We start from the raw sequence: 19,633 nt of genomic DNA on the forward strand, positions 1-19,633 counted from the left end.
AAACATGTCACAGGGGGTTGGGGTGCTAAAAAATGCCGGTTATAGTTTTGTCAGCAGCGCTTGCTTTGTTCGACTTTTGTACAGTGAAACTTTTTATCAAAATGTGAAAGTTTGTGGCGTGGCTCCTTCAGTTAATAACTGGAAGTTCAATTTCCTTTTTCAAAGTTACAAGTCTTCCTTGCGATGATAATGGCTATATAATTTGTATGTATAAGCTACTCAATTCTAAAAAAAATATACTTTGAAAGAAAAGTTGAGATACTTTGATTGTTGCAGGATAATAATCGGCTGACTTGTTAAATAGGTTGGATAGAACAAACCACTCTCGAGATTTCTACCTTTTCTTTTTTAAAAAAAAACATTTTTATTGTGGCATTTATAATTTTAACATTTTAAACAAAGAGATCCAACACACACAAAAAACCCACAATAACAAACCAAACCCACCCTCCCCCCCCAAAACATAAACCCAAACTGTCATGGTCCATGCACCTACTCCATCCCACGCTTCTCCCTTCATTAGATTTCCTTATTCGTCACTTCCATGCCTCCCCTCCCCTCCCCCCTGCTGACGGTCAATTTTCCTTGAAGATGTCGATGAACAGCTGCCACCTCCGAGTGAACCCCTGTACTGAACACCTCAAGGCAAAATTAATTTTCTCTAATCTAAGAAATCCTGCCATGTCACTGACCCAAACACCCGATTTTGGAGGCTCCGCGTCCCTCCATCCCAAAAGAATCCGTCTCCAGGCCACCAGGGAGGCAAAGGCCAAAACGTCGGCCTCGCTCCCCCCCTGGGCTCCCGGATCTTCCGACACTCCAAATATTGCCACCTCTGAACTCGGAGTCACCCTCCCTTCCATGCCATCCACCCTCTGACATGACATCCGAAATTCCCTGCCAAAATCCCCAAGATTTCTTACCTTTTCATAAGAAAACAGTAGACTGTTCATCTGACTTGTTGCGAAACCAAATCCAATGTGGAACTCGTTAGGGAAGGCGAGGTTAGTTGCAGGAAGGCTCAATAATCCACTGCCATTAAAGTAGGCAGTACGGACCAGCTGCCACAAGGTACATTAGAAACATTTCATTAGATAACATACAACATAGGACAACATTGGCCTGTTGCACCTGTTGTAGCTCTTCAAAGAGCTATCCATTCACCTTCTCCCTCCCCAGAGTCCTGTCATTTTTCCTTTCCCAGTATTTGTCCAATACCCTTTTGAAAGTTACTGTTGAATCTGCTTCCACTGCACAATATGACAGTGCATTTCAGGTACCAATGTTCTTGAATTATTTAACTGATTATATATGATGCAACTTTGTACAATTGTTTTCCACAAGAAGAGAACAGATAGGAACAGGAGTAGATGATATTGCCCCTCAAGCCTGGTCTTCCATTCAATATGATCATGGTTGATTTTGGACTTTAACTCCACTTTCCTGCCAACTCCTCATATCCCTTGAGAGACCATAAACCTGTCTGCTCCAGCTTTGCATGGAGCATTCCTCAACCCACTGAGGTAGGGATTTCCAAACATTCACAGCTCTTTAAAGAAGTAATTTATCCTCATCTCAGTCCTCAAGATTGTTTTCTTATTTGAAATCCAGTGTGTCAGATTCTTCAGCGAGTGAAAACCACCTTGTGTCTACCATATGTCAAGACCCTTTATGAATCTTGTATATTTAAATGAGATCATCTTCCATTCTTCTGAACTTCCAAGAATATAGGCCCAGTTTACTCAGCCACTCATCATAGGGCAAACTTCTCAACCCAGGGTCCAATCTATTAAATCTTAGCAAAGCCTTAACGAATAATAATAATCTTTATTGTGACAAGTAGGCTTACATTAACACTGCAATGAAGTTACTGTGAAAATCCCCTAGTCACCACATTCCAGCACCTGTTCGGGTACACAGAGGGAGAATTCAAAATGTCCAATTCACCTAACAGCACGTCTTTCAGGACTTGTGGGAGGAAACCGGAGCACCCGGAGGAGACCCACGCAGACAAAGGGAGAACGTGTAAACTCCGCATAGACTGTGACCCAAGCCGTGAACGAAGCTGGGACCCTGGAGCTGTGAAGCAACGGTGCTAACCAATGTGCTACCATGCTGCCCGTAAAAGTGATAGTTGAGCTAGAAGCCTATGTTTTACAATTCATGTGCTTCCTCTAACTTTTCAAGATTTCACAAACATTTTGGTCTTGTGTGATTACCAGGCTATTACCCACATTAATCGCTCAGAGTATAACAATGTTAATGTACCAAGTAATCATTAAGATTATAACTGAAAAGGCTTGGATAAAACATGCAGTGATTAATGAATCAAATAATTAGGAAACTGAAGAAATGAATATTAATATATTTCTATTAGGACAGAAGAATTTGAAGCGAGGGTAGGCCATTCAGCCCTATAGCAAGCCTGTTCGGCCATTCTATAAGATCATAGCCGATCTGGTTGTGTCTCAAATGCATAATCCTTTTGTTAACCTTGAATAAATTCAATAACCCAGCTTCCACTACTTTCTGGAGGAAGAGAATTCCACAGACAAACACCCCTCAGAGAAAAGCAAATCCTTCATCTTAAAAAGGATAACTTATTATTTAATGGCGTCTCCTCCAAGAAGAAACATCCTCTCTTCCTCCACCCTGTCAGATCCTTTCAGGATCTTATGTTTCCATAGGATTTTTTTCATTCTTTTAAACTCCAATGAGTCTAGGTCCAACCTGCTCAACCTTTCTTCAGGAGATCTACAATAATCTCAAACCTTTTCCTTTTAATAAGTTTAGCAGAGTTTGCGGCTTCATGGCTTCATATCTATTCCTCAATCATTATCATCAAAAAAGATTATGCGGTTACAATCCAATTGCTGTCTGTTGGAGCTTGTTGTGCACACGGTGTTTACCGCACGGAAAGAAACTCTGTCCCATCATGTCTGCGCTGCTCATCAAGCACCTATCTACTCTAATCTCATTTTCCAGCACTTTACCCATAGCCTTGTATCCTACGACATTTCAAGTGTTCATCTAAATACTTCTTAAGTACTTCTTAAGGCCAGCAGCACGGTTCCAGCCCGTACCAGCCTCCCCGAACAGGCGCCGGAATGTGGCGACTAGGGGCTTTTCACAGTAACTTCATTTGAAGCCTACTTGTGACAATAAGCGATTTTCATTTTTCATAAATGTTGTGAGGGTTCCTGCCTCTACCACCCTTTCAGGCAGCGAGTTCCAGATTCCAACCACTCTCTGGGTGAACAGGCTTTTCCTCACATCACCCCTAAACCTCCTTCCCCTTAGCTTGAGTCTGTGCTCTCTAGTTATTGACCGTTCTGCTCAGGGGTATAGTTCCTTCTTACCCACCCTATCAATGCACAATTTTCTACCCCTCATTCAGGTCTCCACTTAGCCTTCTCTTCTCTAAGGAAAATAACCTCAGCCTAACCAGCCTCTCTTGATAGCTGAAACGTTCCAACCCAGGGAACATCCTGGTGGATCTCTTCTGCATCCTTTCCACTGCAATCACTTCCTTCCAGTCGTGTGGCAACTAGAACTGAACACAGTACTCCAGTTGTGTCCTAACGAGTGTTTGGTACAGCTCCATCATAACCTCCCTGTTCTTATATCCTATGCCACAGGAGCCAAGTATCCCATATGCCTTCGTAACCAGTTTTGCACAATTTAGCTTCCATATTTTCCTGTGTTACAACAATGACAACAGTTCATAGAATTTACAGTGCAGAAGGAGGCCATTTGGCCCATCGAGTCTGCAACGGCTCTTTGAAAGAGCACCCTACCCAAACCCACCCCCCCCACCCCATCCCCATAACCCAGTAACCCCATCCAACACTAAGGGCAATTTTGGACACTAAGGGCAATTTTGGACACTAAGGGCAATTTAGCATGGCCAATCCGCCTAACCTGCACATCTTTGGACTGTGGGAGGAAACCGGAGCACCCGGAGGAAACCCACGCACACACGGGGAGAACTTGCAGACTCCGTACAGACAGTGACCCAAGCCAGGAATCGAACCTGGGACCCTGGAGCTGTGAAGCAATTGTGCTAACCACTGTGCTACCGTGCTGCCCACAAAGGAGCACTTAATTGGTTGAGGTGTCGTGATGTTGCAAAAGGTTTCAAATAAAAGAAAGTATTTGTTTTGATTAAAAAGTCACTGGGCGGGATCCTCCAGTCCTGCCAGCAGAGGGCATCAACCTCGGCAGGATCGAAAAATCCTGGCCACTGTCTTCCACATGACAGATTTATAGATGATTTGTTAGCCAGAGGTAATTTTGCATTTTATTTAGAGATATTCATTATTATTGATCATTAGCAGGAAATTAATATTTAAACTCACCAAGAGTGCATCCGAGCAGCCTTTACTAACACCAACAGTGGCTATGCTGGATAGATCGATGTTCCTGCCATTAGCTTTAGGGCTTGCAACACAGGCTCGCATCGACGTTTTGACAGGCATGTTTAATCTAGAATGAAAAAGCCAAATGGAATTACACAGAAATACAGGATGGCAAAAGAGCACTTGGCCCAGCTGGTCCATGCGATGATGATGCTCCAATAATAGTGCCGTCCTACTCAATCTCATTCAACAATGAGCCGAATGGCCTCCTTCTGCACTGTAAATTCTATGATAATCTATGAAACAACATCTGCTTTTAACTCATCTTTACAGGTTAACAAATGCTGGTAATTTTCAAATGCAACAGGCTTTTGGAATTTTGGAAAGTGAGATGGTGCAGCTTTTACACATCTCAGTGAAATGTAAAAAAGTATTGCGACTTGGCTAACCAATGCAACTGAATGGAATAAGGAGAGGGCTCATTACGTCCCAGCTGACATGGTAATTTCATTTTTTAAGTCTTTTATTCTCTCCCCAACTCCATTTCTTTTCCTTTAACACCTGAAGGTGATAATACATTGGGGTATAATTATATTCCCAGTGCCATGTGCCATTCACTGCCCATGGTCTTTCTGTGTATATGAATCTAGACAGCACTCAGAAAGCTGCAAACACTTAGCTGGTCAGGCAGCATCTGTAGGGAGAGAAACAGAGTTAACGTTTCCAGTCCGTATGACCCTTCTTCAGAACTAAAAAGATTGAAAAAAGTAATTTTATGTATAAGAGGGGGTGGAACAGTGATTATAGGGAGCTGGGAGAGCTGGGAGAGATTGCAACAAAGATGTAGCGAAACTGAAGAACTGTTGTGTTCTGCTTCTTCACCTAGCATAAGCTGCTTCCTTGATGTATACTCTGACAAAGGAAGGTTCAGACTTGGAGATAGATTTAACACATTTATTGAACAGTTAACAATTCTCCTACTTGGGTTCAGCTCTCCTGCTAATCTTATTATAGTAACTCAATCTAACTAACCAGTCTGCTCTAATCCATGCGGTGGGTGTGATGCTTCCCTGATCTGCCCGTCTCTCTGAGTGTCGCCTATGGAAAGAGGAAGAGCATGTGTGCCCTGTCCTTTTATATGGGTAGCCCACTTGTGGTAGTGTCACCTCTGGGTGTGTCTTGACTGCCCATTGGTCGTGTCCTATCTTACTGACCCATTGGTTGAATCTCTGTGTGTCATGATGTCTCTGGTGCTCCCTCTAGTGTTTATTTAGTCCCAGTGTACCTACATTAACCCCTTGTGTATTTACAGTGTCCTTGTGTATCTACATTAACCCATTGTGTATTTACAGTGATGCATATCACCACAAGAACAAGTGACAGGTGGCCCAGTGGGGGAAGAGAAGGAAAGGTTTAAGCATTGGGACAAAAAAGCGTTTGTGATATCAAAAGAGGGTAAAAGATGGAGGAGAAAGGTTATAGTCGAAAGTTGTTGAACTCAAAGGTGAGTCCCGAGGGCTGTAGCATGCCGAATCCACCTTCGTTTTTGGTACAAATTCCAGCATCCGCAGTATTGTCAGTAAGCTATTTATTTCTAGAAGAATGCAGCTCACTCTGGTCTTGTCCTTTACTTCAGATCGAAGCACGAAAAGTTACAAGATTGAGTCACTGGACAAGAGCTGCTGCCAGCCCAACTCCACTCACTCAATGCTGCACAGATTCAGGAGTGACTCTGGAGTCTGGTTATAAGACCATAAGACATAGGAGCAGAATTAGGCCTCTCGGCCCATCGGGTCTGCTCCGCCATTCAATCATGGCTGGTATTCTTCTCATCCCCATTCTCCTGCCTTCTCCCCACAACCCCTGATCCCCTTATTGATCAAAAACCTATCTATCTCTGGTTTAAAGACACTCAGTGATTTGGCCTTCACAGCCTTCTACGGCAAAGAGTTCCACAGATTCACCACTCTCGAGCTGAAGAAATTCCTCCTCATCTCTGTTTTAAAGGATCATCCCTTTAGTTTGAGATTGTGTCCTCTGGTTCTAGTTTTTCCTACAAGTGGAAACATTTTCTCCACGTCCACTCTATCCAGGCCACGCAGTATCCTGTAAGTTTCAATACGATCCCCCCTCATCCTTCTAAACTCCGAGTACAGACCCAGATTTCTCAACTGTTCCTCATACGACAAGCTCTTCTTTCCAGGGATCATTCTTGTGAACCTCCTCTGGACCCTTTCCAAGGCCAACACATCCTTCCTTAGATACGGGGCCCAAAAGTGCTCACAATACTCCAAATGGGTTCTGACCAGAGCCTTTTACAGCCTCAGAAGTACAACCTTGGTCTTGTATTCTAGCCCTCTTGACATGAATGCTAACATTGCATGTGTCTTCCTAACTGCCAACTGAACTTGCACGTTAACCTTAAGAGAATCATGAACAAGGACTCCCAAGTCTCTTTGTGCTTCTGATTTCCTAAGCATCTTCCCATTTAGAAAATAGTCTAGGCCTCCATTTCTCCTTCCAAAGTGCATAACCTCACACTTTTCCATATTGTATTCCATCTGCCACTTCATTGCCCACTCTCCTAGCTTGTCCAAGTCCTTCTGCAGCCCCCTTTCTTCCTCAATACTACCTGCCCCTCTACAGATCTTTGTATCATCTGCAAACTTAGCAACTGTGCCTTCAGTTCCTTCCTCCAGATCATTAATGTATATTGTGAAAAGTTGTGGTCCCAGCACCGACCTCTGAGGTACACCACTAGTCATTGGCTGCCATCCTGAAAAAGACCTCTTTTTCCCCACTCTCTGCCTTCTGCCAGTCAGCCAGTCCTCTATCCATGCCAGGATCTTACCCTGAACACCATGGGCTCTTAACTTATTTCACAGTCTCCTATGCGGCACCTTCTCAAAGGCCTTCTGGAAATCTAAATAAATCACGTCCACTGGTTCTCTTTTGTCTAACTTCCTTGTTACTTCCTCAAAGAAAAGCCCCTAGTCGCCACATTCCGGCGCCTGTTCGGGGAGGCCGGTACGGGAATTGAACCCGCGCTGCTGGCATTGTTCTGCATTACAAGTCAGCTGTTTAGCCCACTGTGCTAAACCAGCCTGTACTGTGTACAGTTTTGGTCTCATTATCTGAGGAAGGATCCTCATAGAGTCCCTACAGTGCTGAATGAGTCCATTCGGTGTCTGCACCGACTCTTCGAATGAGCAATCTACCCATTTACGAGTGTCCACCCTGCCCTTTCCCCGTAATACCAAAACCTAAACTGCACATCCTTGGACATGAAGGGGAAATTTAGCAGGGTCACTCCATCTAACCTGCACATCTTTGGACGATGGAAGGAAACCGGAACACCGGAGGAAACCCATGCAGTACAAACTTTACACAAAGTGACCTGAGGCCAAAATTGAATACGGGTCCCTGGCGCTATGAGGCAGCAGTGCTAAGCACTGCCCCACCATGCTGCCCGATGTTCTTGCTACAAAGGGAGTGCAGCGAAGGTTTATCAGACTCCTGAGATGACGGGACTGATGTATGAGGCGATTGAGTCGGTTGGGAGTATATTCGCTGGACTTTAAATAAATGAGGAGGAATCTCATGGAACCGCAGGGTTCTATGCTAGGACCCCAACAGTTCACATTTTATATTAATGATTTGGACAAAGGCAATAAATGTAATATATCCAAATTTGCAGATGATACAAAGTTAGCTAGGAGGGTGAGCTGTGAGGAGGATGCAAAGATGCCTCAGTGGATTTGGACAGGCTGAGTGAGTGGGCATATGCACGGCAAATGCAGTATAATGTGGATAAATGTGAGGTTATCCACTTCGGTAGCAAAAATAGGAAGGCAGATTTTTATTTGAATGGGTGTAAATTGAGAGAGGTGGATTCTCCGCGTGACCTTGATGTCCTTGCGTATCAGTGGCTGAAAGCAAGCGCACAGGTACAGCAGGCAGTAAAGAAGGCAAATGGTATGTTGGCCTTCATAGTGAGAGGATTTGAGTATAGGAATAGGGATGTTTTATTGTAATTGTATCGGTAAAGGGAAACATAAAGTCACCATAGTCCCTGATGACCATAGGCTGGTTTCCCCTTTGAGAGGGAGAGTGACTGGTGGTGATTTAACCTGAGGGTCACCACACCTCAGGTGAGGGGCAAGGTTGAGAAGAATGGAGCCTTTGTGAATAACCGCAGCCGGTACGGGAACTGAACCCGTGCTGGGGTGTTACCCACTATGGCCAGCAGGGCGGGCACAGAGGATCGCAGCCCGCTCGCTGCCGGGCGCAATTCCCAACATTGCTCCGCTGCGGGATTCACCACCCGAATGAGATTCCCGATCTTAGTGGCAGAGAATGGAGATTCCTGGCTATGAGGTCTAATTTTGTGACCAGTCTGTCAAGTCAATTTCACTCATTGCTGTCCTGCTGCTGGGGAGGTTGGGAGGTTTGGGGAGTGGAGTGTGGTGTTGGAGGGTGGGGGTGGCCGGTGCAGGGTGGTGGGGGAGGTGGAATGTAGAGTGGGAGTGTTGGGGGAGGGGAGTGAGGGTGTTAGGGATGTTGGGGGAGGGGTGGAGCGGGGGTTGGAGGGGGATGGTTTGGGGGCGGGTGGGGGCACTAATATTTTTAACTTAAAAAGCATAATTATACTGACCTTTGGGGGCTAGAACGACTAATACAAAAGGAAACAACCCAAAAGCAGATTTACAAATGATACGGCCAACACATTTTCCTGGAGTTCCAGCACAGTGATGAGAGACCCACAGTGATGAGAGAATTTGTTAATTTCAGTCAGGAGTAATTTGTCTCCACTGATCTGCTGCAGGCACAGCTGGAGATGCTGTGAGACCTTCAAGGAAGTTGAGGGACCAGACTTTTATTTTCATCTTGCACAGTTATCTCAATGTAAGTTGAAACTATGCTCACTGTGAGAAAAAAACTTGTACAGGAAAGAACTTTTTGTTTAAAAGACATTTTTATCTTTCATCCAGCTTTTCTTAAAAAAAATTTAATCAACATACCCTTCTTTAAGGTCTGCTGGTATTCCTCCAAGGTAATAGTGAGTGAAATCCAATGTATCAAAAGTATTCAACAGGTCCAGAACTGCATTAGAGTTGACAGTTACAACAACACGCTTGAAGTTTTTGTACATTTTGAATCTGATCTTAAATTAAATGGAAGTAGAAAAATATTGTAAGTTTAAATAAATACAACAGAACTTACTAACTGATTGATAATGGTTGAAACCTAAAAATTATTAGTTTCCCTTCAGCTGAAAGTATATTTGAAAACTTTTGACTCTGCAGAAATAACTTTTGCCTCTGAAAACTATTTTTAGATTCAAGCCCTTCTAAAATACATTTGGAATATTGTCAGGAAACAGAGTAACATGAAAATGCCATTTCATAGAATTTACAGTGCAGAAGGAGGCCATTCGGCCCATCGAGTCTGCACCAGCTCTTGGAAAGAGCACCCTACCCAAGGTCAACACCACACCCTATCCCCATAACCCAGTAACCCCACCCAACACTAAGGGCAATTTTGGACACTAAGGGCAATTTATCATGGCCAATCCACCTAACCTGCACATCTTTGGACTGTGGGAGGAAACCGGAGCACCCGGAGTAAACCCACGCAGACACGGGAAGGATGTGCAGACTCCGCACAGACAGTGACCCAAGCCGGAATCGAACCTGGGACCCTGGAGCTGTGAAGCAATTGTGCTATCCACAATGCTACCGTGTTGCCCGCATTTAGCACCTCACAAACTGTGGACATGGTGCTGAAGCAAACTGTTCATTTGCAGGGAACATAATGGATAGCACGGTAGCACAGTGGTTAGCACAGTTGCTTCACCGCTCCGGGGTTGATTCCCGGCTTGGGTCCCTGTCTGTGCGGCGTCTGCACGTTCTCCCCATGTCTGCGCGGGTGTACTCCGGCTGCTCCGGTTTCCTCCCACGGTCCAAAGACGTGCAGGTTCGGTGGATTGGCCATGATAAATTGGCCTTAGTGTCCAAAAGGTTAGGTCGGGTTACTGCTTATGGGGATAGGGTGGAAATGTGGGCTTAAATGTGGTGCTCTTTCCGAGGACCAGTGCAGACTCGATGGGTCGAATGGCCTCCTTCTGCACTGTAAATTCTATGATTCTATGAATCGAAGATCATAGAATCACAGATCAAACTCTACTCAAAAGCAGAGAAGTTACATTAAAACGATATGGAAACTTGGTGAGGCTGCAAAGGATACTGTGCACATTTCAGGTCTTCATATTGCAAAAAGATCAGAGAAGGGGTGAAGCACTGAAGAAAGGACAGACATTTACAAGGTTAATACCAGAGCTGAGAGGTAGAACGATCATAAAATATTAAGCAGGATGAGGTTCCTTTATGGGAAGTGCTTTAACAGAGGTCTTCAATTCAATGAAGGAGCTCAATAGAGTAAATGTAGAGAACGTGACTATGAGTGAGACCAGAATTCGGGGCCGTCATTAGAAGATGGTCAAAAAGAATTTATTTACTTAGAGTGGTTGGAATGTGGAGATTGTTACCAATGGAGTGGTTGAGGTGAATAACATTGATGCATTTAATGGTAGTTAGAGAAATACAAGCAGGAGAAAGGAATAGGAAGATATGCAGAAATGGTCAGCTTTATCTCAGTCGCTAGCATTCTTGCCTCCTGAGTCAAACAATTTTGGGGTCACGTTCTACTCCAGAATTTGAGCATGAAAATCAATTGCCACTCTACTTCAGTACTGAGAGGGGTCTTTTGGATGCAATGCTAAAGCAAGAGTGCTGAATTTGGTGCATTTGGGTGCTATACTGAGAGTTTGGTGACTGAGGAAGTTAGGTGAGGAGAGAGTAAGGTGTTCCTTTCATTTCATTTCCTACATTTCCTCAAAGAGCGAGAAGGGAGCCGGGAGTATACAGAGTGCAGCTGACTGGGAGCAGAGTCGGAGGGCGGAGGTCCAGTTGGTCCACAGGGCAGCTATATTCTGTAAAGAAAGAGGGGATGGAGGCCGGGGCAGTTGCATGCTCCTCCTGTAGGATGTGGGTGGTGAGGGATACCACCGGTGCACCCAACTCCTGCTCCTCAGAGACCGTGTTAGGGAACTGGAGCTGGCTGAACTTCAGATTATCCGGGAGGCCGAGGGGGTTATAGAGAATAGTTACAGGGAGGTAACCACACCCAAGGTACAGGACAAGAATAGCTGGGTTACAGTCAGGGGAAAGAAAACAAATAGGCAGACAGTGCAGGGATCGCTCGTGGCCGTTCCCCTTCAAAACAAGTATACCGTTTTGGATCCTGTTGGGGGGGGGGATGACCTACTGGGGGAAGGCCCTAGCAGCCAGGTCTCTGGCACTGAGTCTGGCTCTGGGGCTCAGAAGGGAAGGGGAAGAATAGAAAAGCAATAGTTACAGGAGATTCAATGGTTAGGGGATTAGATAGGAGATTCTGTGGTCGCGAGCGAGACTCCCGGAAGGTATGTTGCCTCCTGGGTGCCAGGGCCAGGGATGTCTCTGATCGTGTCTTCAGGATCCTTAAGGTGGAGGGGGAGCAGCCAGAAGTCGTGGTGCACATTGGTACCAATGACGTAGGTAGGAAAAGGGGTGTGGAGGTAATAAACGAGTTCAGGGAGTTAGGCTGGAAGTTAAAAGCCAAGACAGACAGAGTAATCATCTCTGGTTTGTTGCCAGTGCCACGTGATAGCGAGGCTAGGAATAGGGAGAGAGTGCAGTTGAACACGTGGCTGCAGGAGCGGCGTAGTAGGGAGGGCTTCAGGTATTTGGATAATTGGAGCGCATTCTGGGGAAGGTGGGAACTGTACAAGCAGGACGGGTTGCATCTGAACCAGAGGGGCACCAATATCCTGGGAAGGAGGTTTTCTAGTACTCTTCGGGAGGGTTTAAACTAATTTGGCAGGGGAATGGGAACTGGATTTGTAGTCCAGCAACTAAGGTAGTCGATATTCAGGACGCCAAAGCATGTAATGAGGCAGTGGGGAAGGGAACACTGACAAAGGAGAGTACTTGCAGGCACGGAGATGGGTTGACGTGTGTATACTTCAACGCAAGGAGCATCAGGAATAATCATAGAATTTACAGTGCAGAAGGAGGCCATTCGGCCCATCGAGTCTGCACCGGCTCTTGGAAAGAGCACCCTACCCAAAGTCAACACCTCCACCCTATCCCCATAACCCAGTAACCCCACCCAACACTAAGGGCAATTTTGGACACAAAGGCCAATTTATCATGGCCAATCCACCTAACCTGCACATCTTTGGACTGTGGGAGGAAACCGGAGCACCCGGAGAAAACCCACGCACACACGGGGAGGGTGTGCAGACTCCTCACAGGCAGTGACCCATTATGATTAATGTAGGACAAAGGTTCGGCACAACAAATGCTTCGGAAATCAGAGACACAAAGGGACTTATGAGCCCTAGTTCAGGATTCTCTTAAGGTTAACGTGCAAGTGCAGTCGAGGAAGGCAAATGCAATGTTAGCAATCATTTCAAGAGGGCTAGAATACAAGACCAGGGATGTACTTCTGAGGCTGTATAAGGCTCTGGTCAGAACCCATTTGAAATATTGTGAGCAGTTTTGGGCCCAGTATCTAAGGAAAGATGTGCTGGCCTTGGAAAGAGTCCAGAGGAGGTTCACAAGAATGATCCCTGGAATGAAGCGCTTGTCGTATGAGGAATGGTTGAGGACTCTGGGTCCTCGTTAGAGTTTAGAAGGATGAGGGGGGATCCTTTTGAAATTTACAGGGTACTGCAAGTCCTGGATAGAGTGAATGTGGAGAGGATGTTTCCACTTATAGGAGAGACGGGTACACAAGGGCAGAGCCTCAGACTGAAGGGATGATCCTTTAAAACAGAGATGAGGAGGGATTTCTTCAGCCAGAGGGTGGTGAATCTGTGGAACTCTTTGCCGCAGAAGGCTGTGGAGGCCAAATCACTGAGTGTCTTTAAGACAGAGATAGATAGGTTTTTGATCAATAAGGTGATCAGCGGTTATGGGGAGAAAGCAGGAGAATGAGGATAAGAAAAATATCAGCCGTGATCGAACGGCAGAGCAGACTCGATGGGCCTAATGGCCTAATTCTGCTCCTATGTCTTAAGATGCCTGGGATCAATGCGATACCAGCAGAGCTCTTGAAACATGGCAAGAACACTCTTCTGCATGTTGCTGTGTGGTGTTTGCACTTTCTCCCCGTGTCTGTGTGGGTTTCCTTCGGGTGCACCTGTTTCCTCTCACTGTGCAAAGATGTGCAGGTTAGATGGGGTTATGAAGATAGGGAGGGGGAGTGGGCCTGGGTAGGCTGCTCTTTCAAAGGGTCAGTGCAGACTCGATGGGCTGAATGGCCTCCTTCTATGGTTCTGTGATTGTAACAAGCCCACAGACCTGTACAACAAGGTCATCATCAAGAAAGGAAACCTCTGGGACTGCAATATCTGGAGGTGCCAACAGTGCTGTCAGTATGTGGCTCTTGGGTAATCTGTGACTCTTGAACCTAAATTTTACAGTATTTTACAATTCAAAATGGCTTCATTGGCTGGAAGGCATTTTGACACGCTAGGAGTTGTGAAAGGCCTGTAAATACAAATCTTTTTTCTGGTAGGAGAAGATCATAGAATCATAGAATTTACAGTGCAGCCATTCGGCCCATCGAGTCTGCACCAGCCCTTGGAAAGGGCACCCGACCCAAGCCCACACATCCACCCTATCCCCATAACCCAGTAACCCCACCCAAACTTTTTGGACACCAATGTCAATTTATCATGGCCAATTCACCTAACCTGCACATCTTTGGACTGTGGGAGGAAACCGGAGCACCCGGAGGAAACCCGCAGACTCCGTGCAGGAACGTGCAGACTCCACACAGACAGTGACCCAAGCCGGGAATCGAACCTGGGACCCTGGAGCTGTGAAACAACTGTGCTAGCCACTATGCTACCAATGATGAGGATGGAGACTCAATGGCCTGAACTTGATGGTCAGCCATGATCATAATGAATGGCTGAACAGGCGTGAAGGACCGAATGGCCTCCTCCTGCTTCTATGTTTGTTTCCATTTTTTCTGTGCTGCAAATATTTTGCAATACTTTGCAAGCTGTCGTTGTCTTACTATGTAAAGGTAACCAACCAGTCCTCGATTTCTCAACATTCTGTGCACATTTCTGGTCTTTACATGGACATAGAAGCATTGAAGAAAGTGAAATTTTTTTTTAGAGGGGTGCAGTGGTTAGCACTGCTGCCTCACGGCACCGAGGACCCGGGTTTGGTCCCGGACTCGGGTCACTGTCCGTGTGGAGTTTGCACATTCTCCCTGTGGCTGCGTGGGTCTCACTTCCAGAACCCCAAAATGTGCCAGATATGTGGATTGGCCACGGGAAATTGCCCCTTAACTGGAAATGATTTAAGGAATGGTACAAGGAAGGATATAACCATCATGCAAGATTGAACAGGTAAGGAGGGACCTGGTGGAGGTCTTTAATATCACAAAGGATTTTGACCGCTGGACATCATAAAGATGTTTCCAGTACTGAAGGAAGTTAGATATGTAACTGAGGAGCAAAGTAATACATGGATATATTGAGGGGAAAGGTGAAGAAGGGTGTGAGGAGGTTAGTTGGGAACATAAACACAACACTGACCAGTTGGGCCAAATGGTTTGCTCCTGTACTGTAAAAAATATGTACAGCCAAAGGCAAGAAAGAAGCCATGGGGAGGATTTTCCTTGCAGGCTTCTGAACCATCAAGCTGAAATGTAGGTCAGGAACCCGCAGCATTTGGGAAACTGTCACTCATTATAGTTTTCCCTGGAGTGGCCAATTAATGGCCGGGAAAACAAATTTCCATCCAATGGATGACAGGCGAGTTCTTGAAGCTGGAGGGTCAATTAGAAGCCTTCCAACTTGAAAGACACAGCAGATTGTAATGAGAGCTAAGTAAGAAAGAAGGCAGTTCATAATGGATGAACTCCCTTTCTCTCTAACCTTCTAAACAACTTCAAAATCAAAAATGATCTTTGCAGCCTGGCTGCTGGAGGGGGGGGGGGGGGGCGCGCGGTGGGGGAGGGGGGGGGGCAGCCTATAGCTACCACTGCATTCATGCAGTCAGAGAGGACATGGAATGTTGCACCCACTGCCCCCACCCCCATCACCTCCCCATAGACTGGCCCCTGCGCTTGCAGGAAACTGGAGGCCTACTGGAAAATCCCACTCAGCCTCCTTTAATTGGCCTTAAGCGGCCGTTAACTATCTGGATGGGATATCCGCTACATTTAGGCAGATACCATGCTGACACCCCATCAAGCATCCAAAAGTTTGACTGGTTTCCAGACTGTCCAGATGAACCCAGCACACTAGCCGGCTGTATTGTGTTTAGCACCCTCTTGTCTTCACTGGAGGAGGTGGTCACTTGGACTAGTAACCCAGAGACCTAACGTAATGCTTTTGGGACCCAGCCTCAAATCCCACCAGCCTTCTGCCACTGCAGATGGTGGAATTTGAATTCAATAAAAATCTGGAACTAAAAATCTAATGATGACCATGAAACCATTGCCGATTGTGGTAAAAACCCGTCTGGTTCACTAATGCCCATTTCGGGAAGGAAATCTGCCATCCTTACCATGTGACTCCAGGTCCACAGTAACGTGGTTGACTCGTAACTGCCCCCATTAGGGATGGGAATTTAAATGCTGTCCCGGCCTGCGACACACACGTCCCCATGAACAAACTTTTAAAAACACCCGCCCCTAAGGGGGGTGTAAAAGTTAAGCCCCAAAGTATATGTGCGGAGATATTTTAGAAGGAATATCAAGGACAAATAATTTGACTTTTTATGTATTTCTAGCCAACAATTATTCATTTTCACTTATTTACATTGAAAGATGCTAAATAACTCAGCAATAATACATTCACAAACTAGCAGATTTTACTGAATCTAATATTTATAAGGAATCATACTTGTCCTTAATGTAAATAACAGTAAAAAAATAATTACCACATTCTCCTTGCTGATATCGATTGGCTGATCTGATTCATTCATGTGGGCTGTATTGGATCTGAGGTGATATCTAAATACCAATTTTCCACCCTCAATGGTTAGAGCACAGCTCGCATTCTAAAATAAACAATAAAACAGGTTATAAATCACATTTAAATTTGATTCTGGAGATACAGGTGACCAAAACCTTGGTCAAAGAGGTAGGTTTTAAGAAGGGTGATCAAAGCAGAGAGATTTAGTGAGGGCATTCCAAAACTCAAGGCTGAGGTGAAGTTGAATAAAATATGGAATTAAGAATCCTGATGATGACCATGAAACCACTGTTGATTGTTGTAAAAAAATCCATCTGCTTCACTAATATCCTTTGTTACCTGGTTTGGCCTACATGTGTCTCCAGATCCACAGCGATGTGGTTGACTCTTAGATGGCCCTCTGAAATGGCCCAGCAGGCAGCTCAGTTCAAGGGTAATTAGAAATGGGTAATAAATGCTCGCCCAGCCAGTTACATGCCACATCCCATGAGTGAGTAAAAGAAATAGTGGATACGTAATGGCTAACATTGGAACAAAGAGAGATTGGAGAATTAAAGGAGGTTACAGAACCACGAAGCATCGATGCCGCGAAGGATTTTGACAGGATGAGAATTTTCAAATTGAGGCTTTGCAACATCTGGAGCCCACGTAGTTGGAGAATGGACAGAAAATTTTGGATGGGTTCAAGTTTCTTTCACAGATTGAGGGTGAGGTTGGCATTTACTGCCCATCCCTGATTGTCTTCGAGAAGGAGGCAGTGATCTGCTGTCTCCAATACAACTGAGCTGCTCGCTCGGCCATTTCAGAGGGGCAGTTAAGAGTCAATCTCATTGCTGTGGGTCTGGAGTCACATGTAGGCCAGACTAGGCAAGGATGGCAGATTTCTCTCCCTAAAGAACATTGGTGAACCAGATGGGTTTTTACAGCAACTCCGTAGTTTTATTTTCAATTCTCTATCCGGCCGCTTGAATTGGTGACCATGAAACTATCATTGACTGTTGTAAAAACCCATCAGTTTCACTAATATTCTTTAGGGACCCTGCCTGCCTGGGTTTAGCTGCAGCTGCAAGCCATCCTATAGAGGAGTACCCGTACTCCCACAATAATGATCTGGCTGCAAAGGCCTATATTTAATTCAAATTTTGAAAAGTTGGAATGAGGAAGCCCCTACTTTGCAGTGTCATCTCCCTCACCTTCCAAGGGATGTGATTTTTAAGTTGGAGGATCTCCTATTGTACCTTCAGCTACGAGAGCCTACCTGCGATAGCGAGCTCGCGCTTTAGCATCTAATTAGCCAACCTGGGGAAAATCAGATTTGAGTGTCGGCTCCCGACACAGTGAGGGTCTCTGACCCCGTTTGAACTTATATAGATACTTGAAAGCATATAGAGAAAACCCTGCACTTAGTTTTTGGCTTCAAACTGGTATTAGGCCCATTCATTCGATAGGGAAAATGTCTAACATTAGCTTCAATGTGGCTACTGAATGGCTTTTTTATTTTCTTGTTCTAGTATGGCAGGTTGGACATTGCGGGAATGTGCATGTTGGGGACCCAGTAGAGCGGTTAGCAGCCATAAAGCAGGCACTGTGCAGCGGATAATTTCTCGATCAGTAAATAATTTCACCCAACACCTTTGACGTGACACAATTAGAGAGTGCCGATAAAACGGTTCATCCTATATTGTTAAAATCTGCTGTCAGCTGAGTAAGTGCATGTTAGCATCAATTGGGCAAAGAATCAATTTGCAAAAGCGCAATTCAAAATCTTGAAGAAAAATACATTCTAATTGAAAATTGGGGTGAGGATTGGGAGTGTTTTCGAAACCAGCAAACCAAAAAACTGATAGAATTGGAAAAATAGAATCTGAGAGTAAACTCGGCAGAAATATGAAAACAGATATAAAAAGGAAGAGAGTAGCTAAAGTGAACAATGAGCAGAGACGGGAGAAATTATCGTGGGGAATGATGAAGTGGCAGAGACAATGAACAAATATTTGTCTGTCTTCGCAGTAGATGATACAAGTTACACTCCAAAAATACAAGGTGACCTAGATGCTAAAAAGAGTGAGGAAATTAGGGTAATTAATATCAGCAGAGATAACATATTGGAGAAACTTAAGGGATTAAAACTCGCCAAATCCCTGAGACCTGATGGCCTACACCTTAGGGGTTAAAAAGAGATAGCTACAGAGATAATGGATGTGCTAGCTATATATTTTTTTAAAATTCCTTAGTTTCTGGAATGGTCCCACCAGATTGTAAGTTGGCAAATGTTACTCTGCTTTTTAAGAAAGTAAGGAGAGAGAAAAATAAACTCTAGGTCACTTAGCCGAACATCAGTTGTTGGGAAAATGCTGGAATCTATTAAGAAGGAAGTGTGAACAATACACTTAGAAAAGCAGAGTATGATTAGAACAAGTCAACATGTGTTTAATAAAGGGAAATCCAGTTTGACAAATTTATGAGAGTTTTTGAGGGTGTGACAAGCAGGGTAGATTAAAATAGTTCACCTGTATTTCCAAAAATAATTTGATAAAGTGCCACACAGAAAGTTTAATAGGCAAGAAAAGGGCCCATGGAGTTGGGGGTAATATATAAATAGGAGGTAATATATGAATAAGAACATAAGAACTAGGAACAGGAGTAGGCCATCTGGCCCCTCGAGCCAGCTCCACCATTTAATGAGATCATGGCTGATCTTTGTGGACTCAGCTCCACTCTCCGGCCCGTACACCATATCCCCGAATCCCTTTATTCTTTAGAAAGGCATCTTTCTTTTTCTTAAAAACGTTTAAAGAAGGAGCTTCAACTGCTTCACTGGGCAAGGAATTCCAGAGATTCACAACCCTTTGGGTGAAGAAGTTCCTCCTACACTCCGTCCTAAATCTACCTCCCCTTATTTTGAGGCTATGCCCCCTAGTTCTGCTTTCCCCGACCAGTGGAAACAACCTGCCCGCATCTATCCTATCTATTCCCGTCATAATTTTATATGTCGCAATAAGATCCCCCCCGCATCCTTCTAAACTCCAATGAGTACAGTCCCAGTCTACTCAACCTCTCGTCATAATCTAATCCCCTCAATAATCAGAGGCGTACAAATTGGCCAGAAAAAACAGCTGACCTGAGGATTGGGAGCAGTTTAGATGGATCAGCAATGGATGACAAAGGTATTAATTATGAAGGGGAAAATTAAATATGAGAGTAAGCTTGCAGGGAACATAAAAACTGACTG

General features: G+C 44.9%; 1 protein-coding gene across 3 annotated transcripts in view; it reads right to left on the minus strand.

The window, feature by feature from the left end:
• The window catches only part of lama3 (laminin, alpha 3), an 858,151-nt gene that overhangs the window by 56,236 nt on the left and 782,282 nt on the right, over window positions 1-19,633 (minus strand). For all 3 annotated transcript variants that reach the window (XM_072468523.1, XM_072468524.1, XM_072468522.1), the window contains exons 63-66: window positions 16,367-16,486; window positions 9,380-9,522; window positions 4,359-4,485; window positions 924-1,061 (exon numbers count right to left, since the gene is read on the minus strand). In XM_072468523.1, coding sequence (XP_072324624.1) covers window positions 924-1,061; window positions 4,359-4,485; window positions 9,380-9,522; window positions 16,367-16,486 — 528 coding nt within the window. The remainder of the gene's footprint in view (window positions 1-923; window positions 1,062-4,358; window positions 4,486-9,379; window positions 9,523-16,366; window positions 16,487-19,633) is intronic.

Source organism: Scyliorhinus torazame, chromosome 11 (assembly GCF_047496885.1).
Source record: "Scyliorhinus torazame isolate Kashiwa2021f chromosome 11, sScyTor2.1, whole genome shotgun sequence".
In the NCBI taxonomy this organism is placed as follows: Eukaryota; Metazoa; Chordata; class Chondrichthyes; order Carcharhiniformes; family Scyliorhinidae; genus Scyliorhinus; species Scyliorhinus torazame.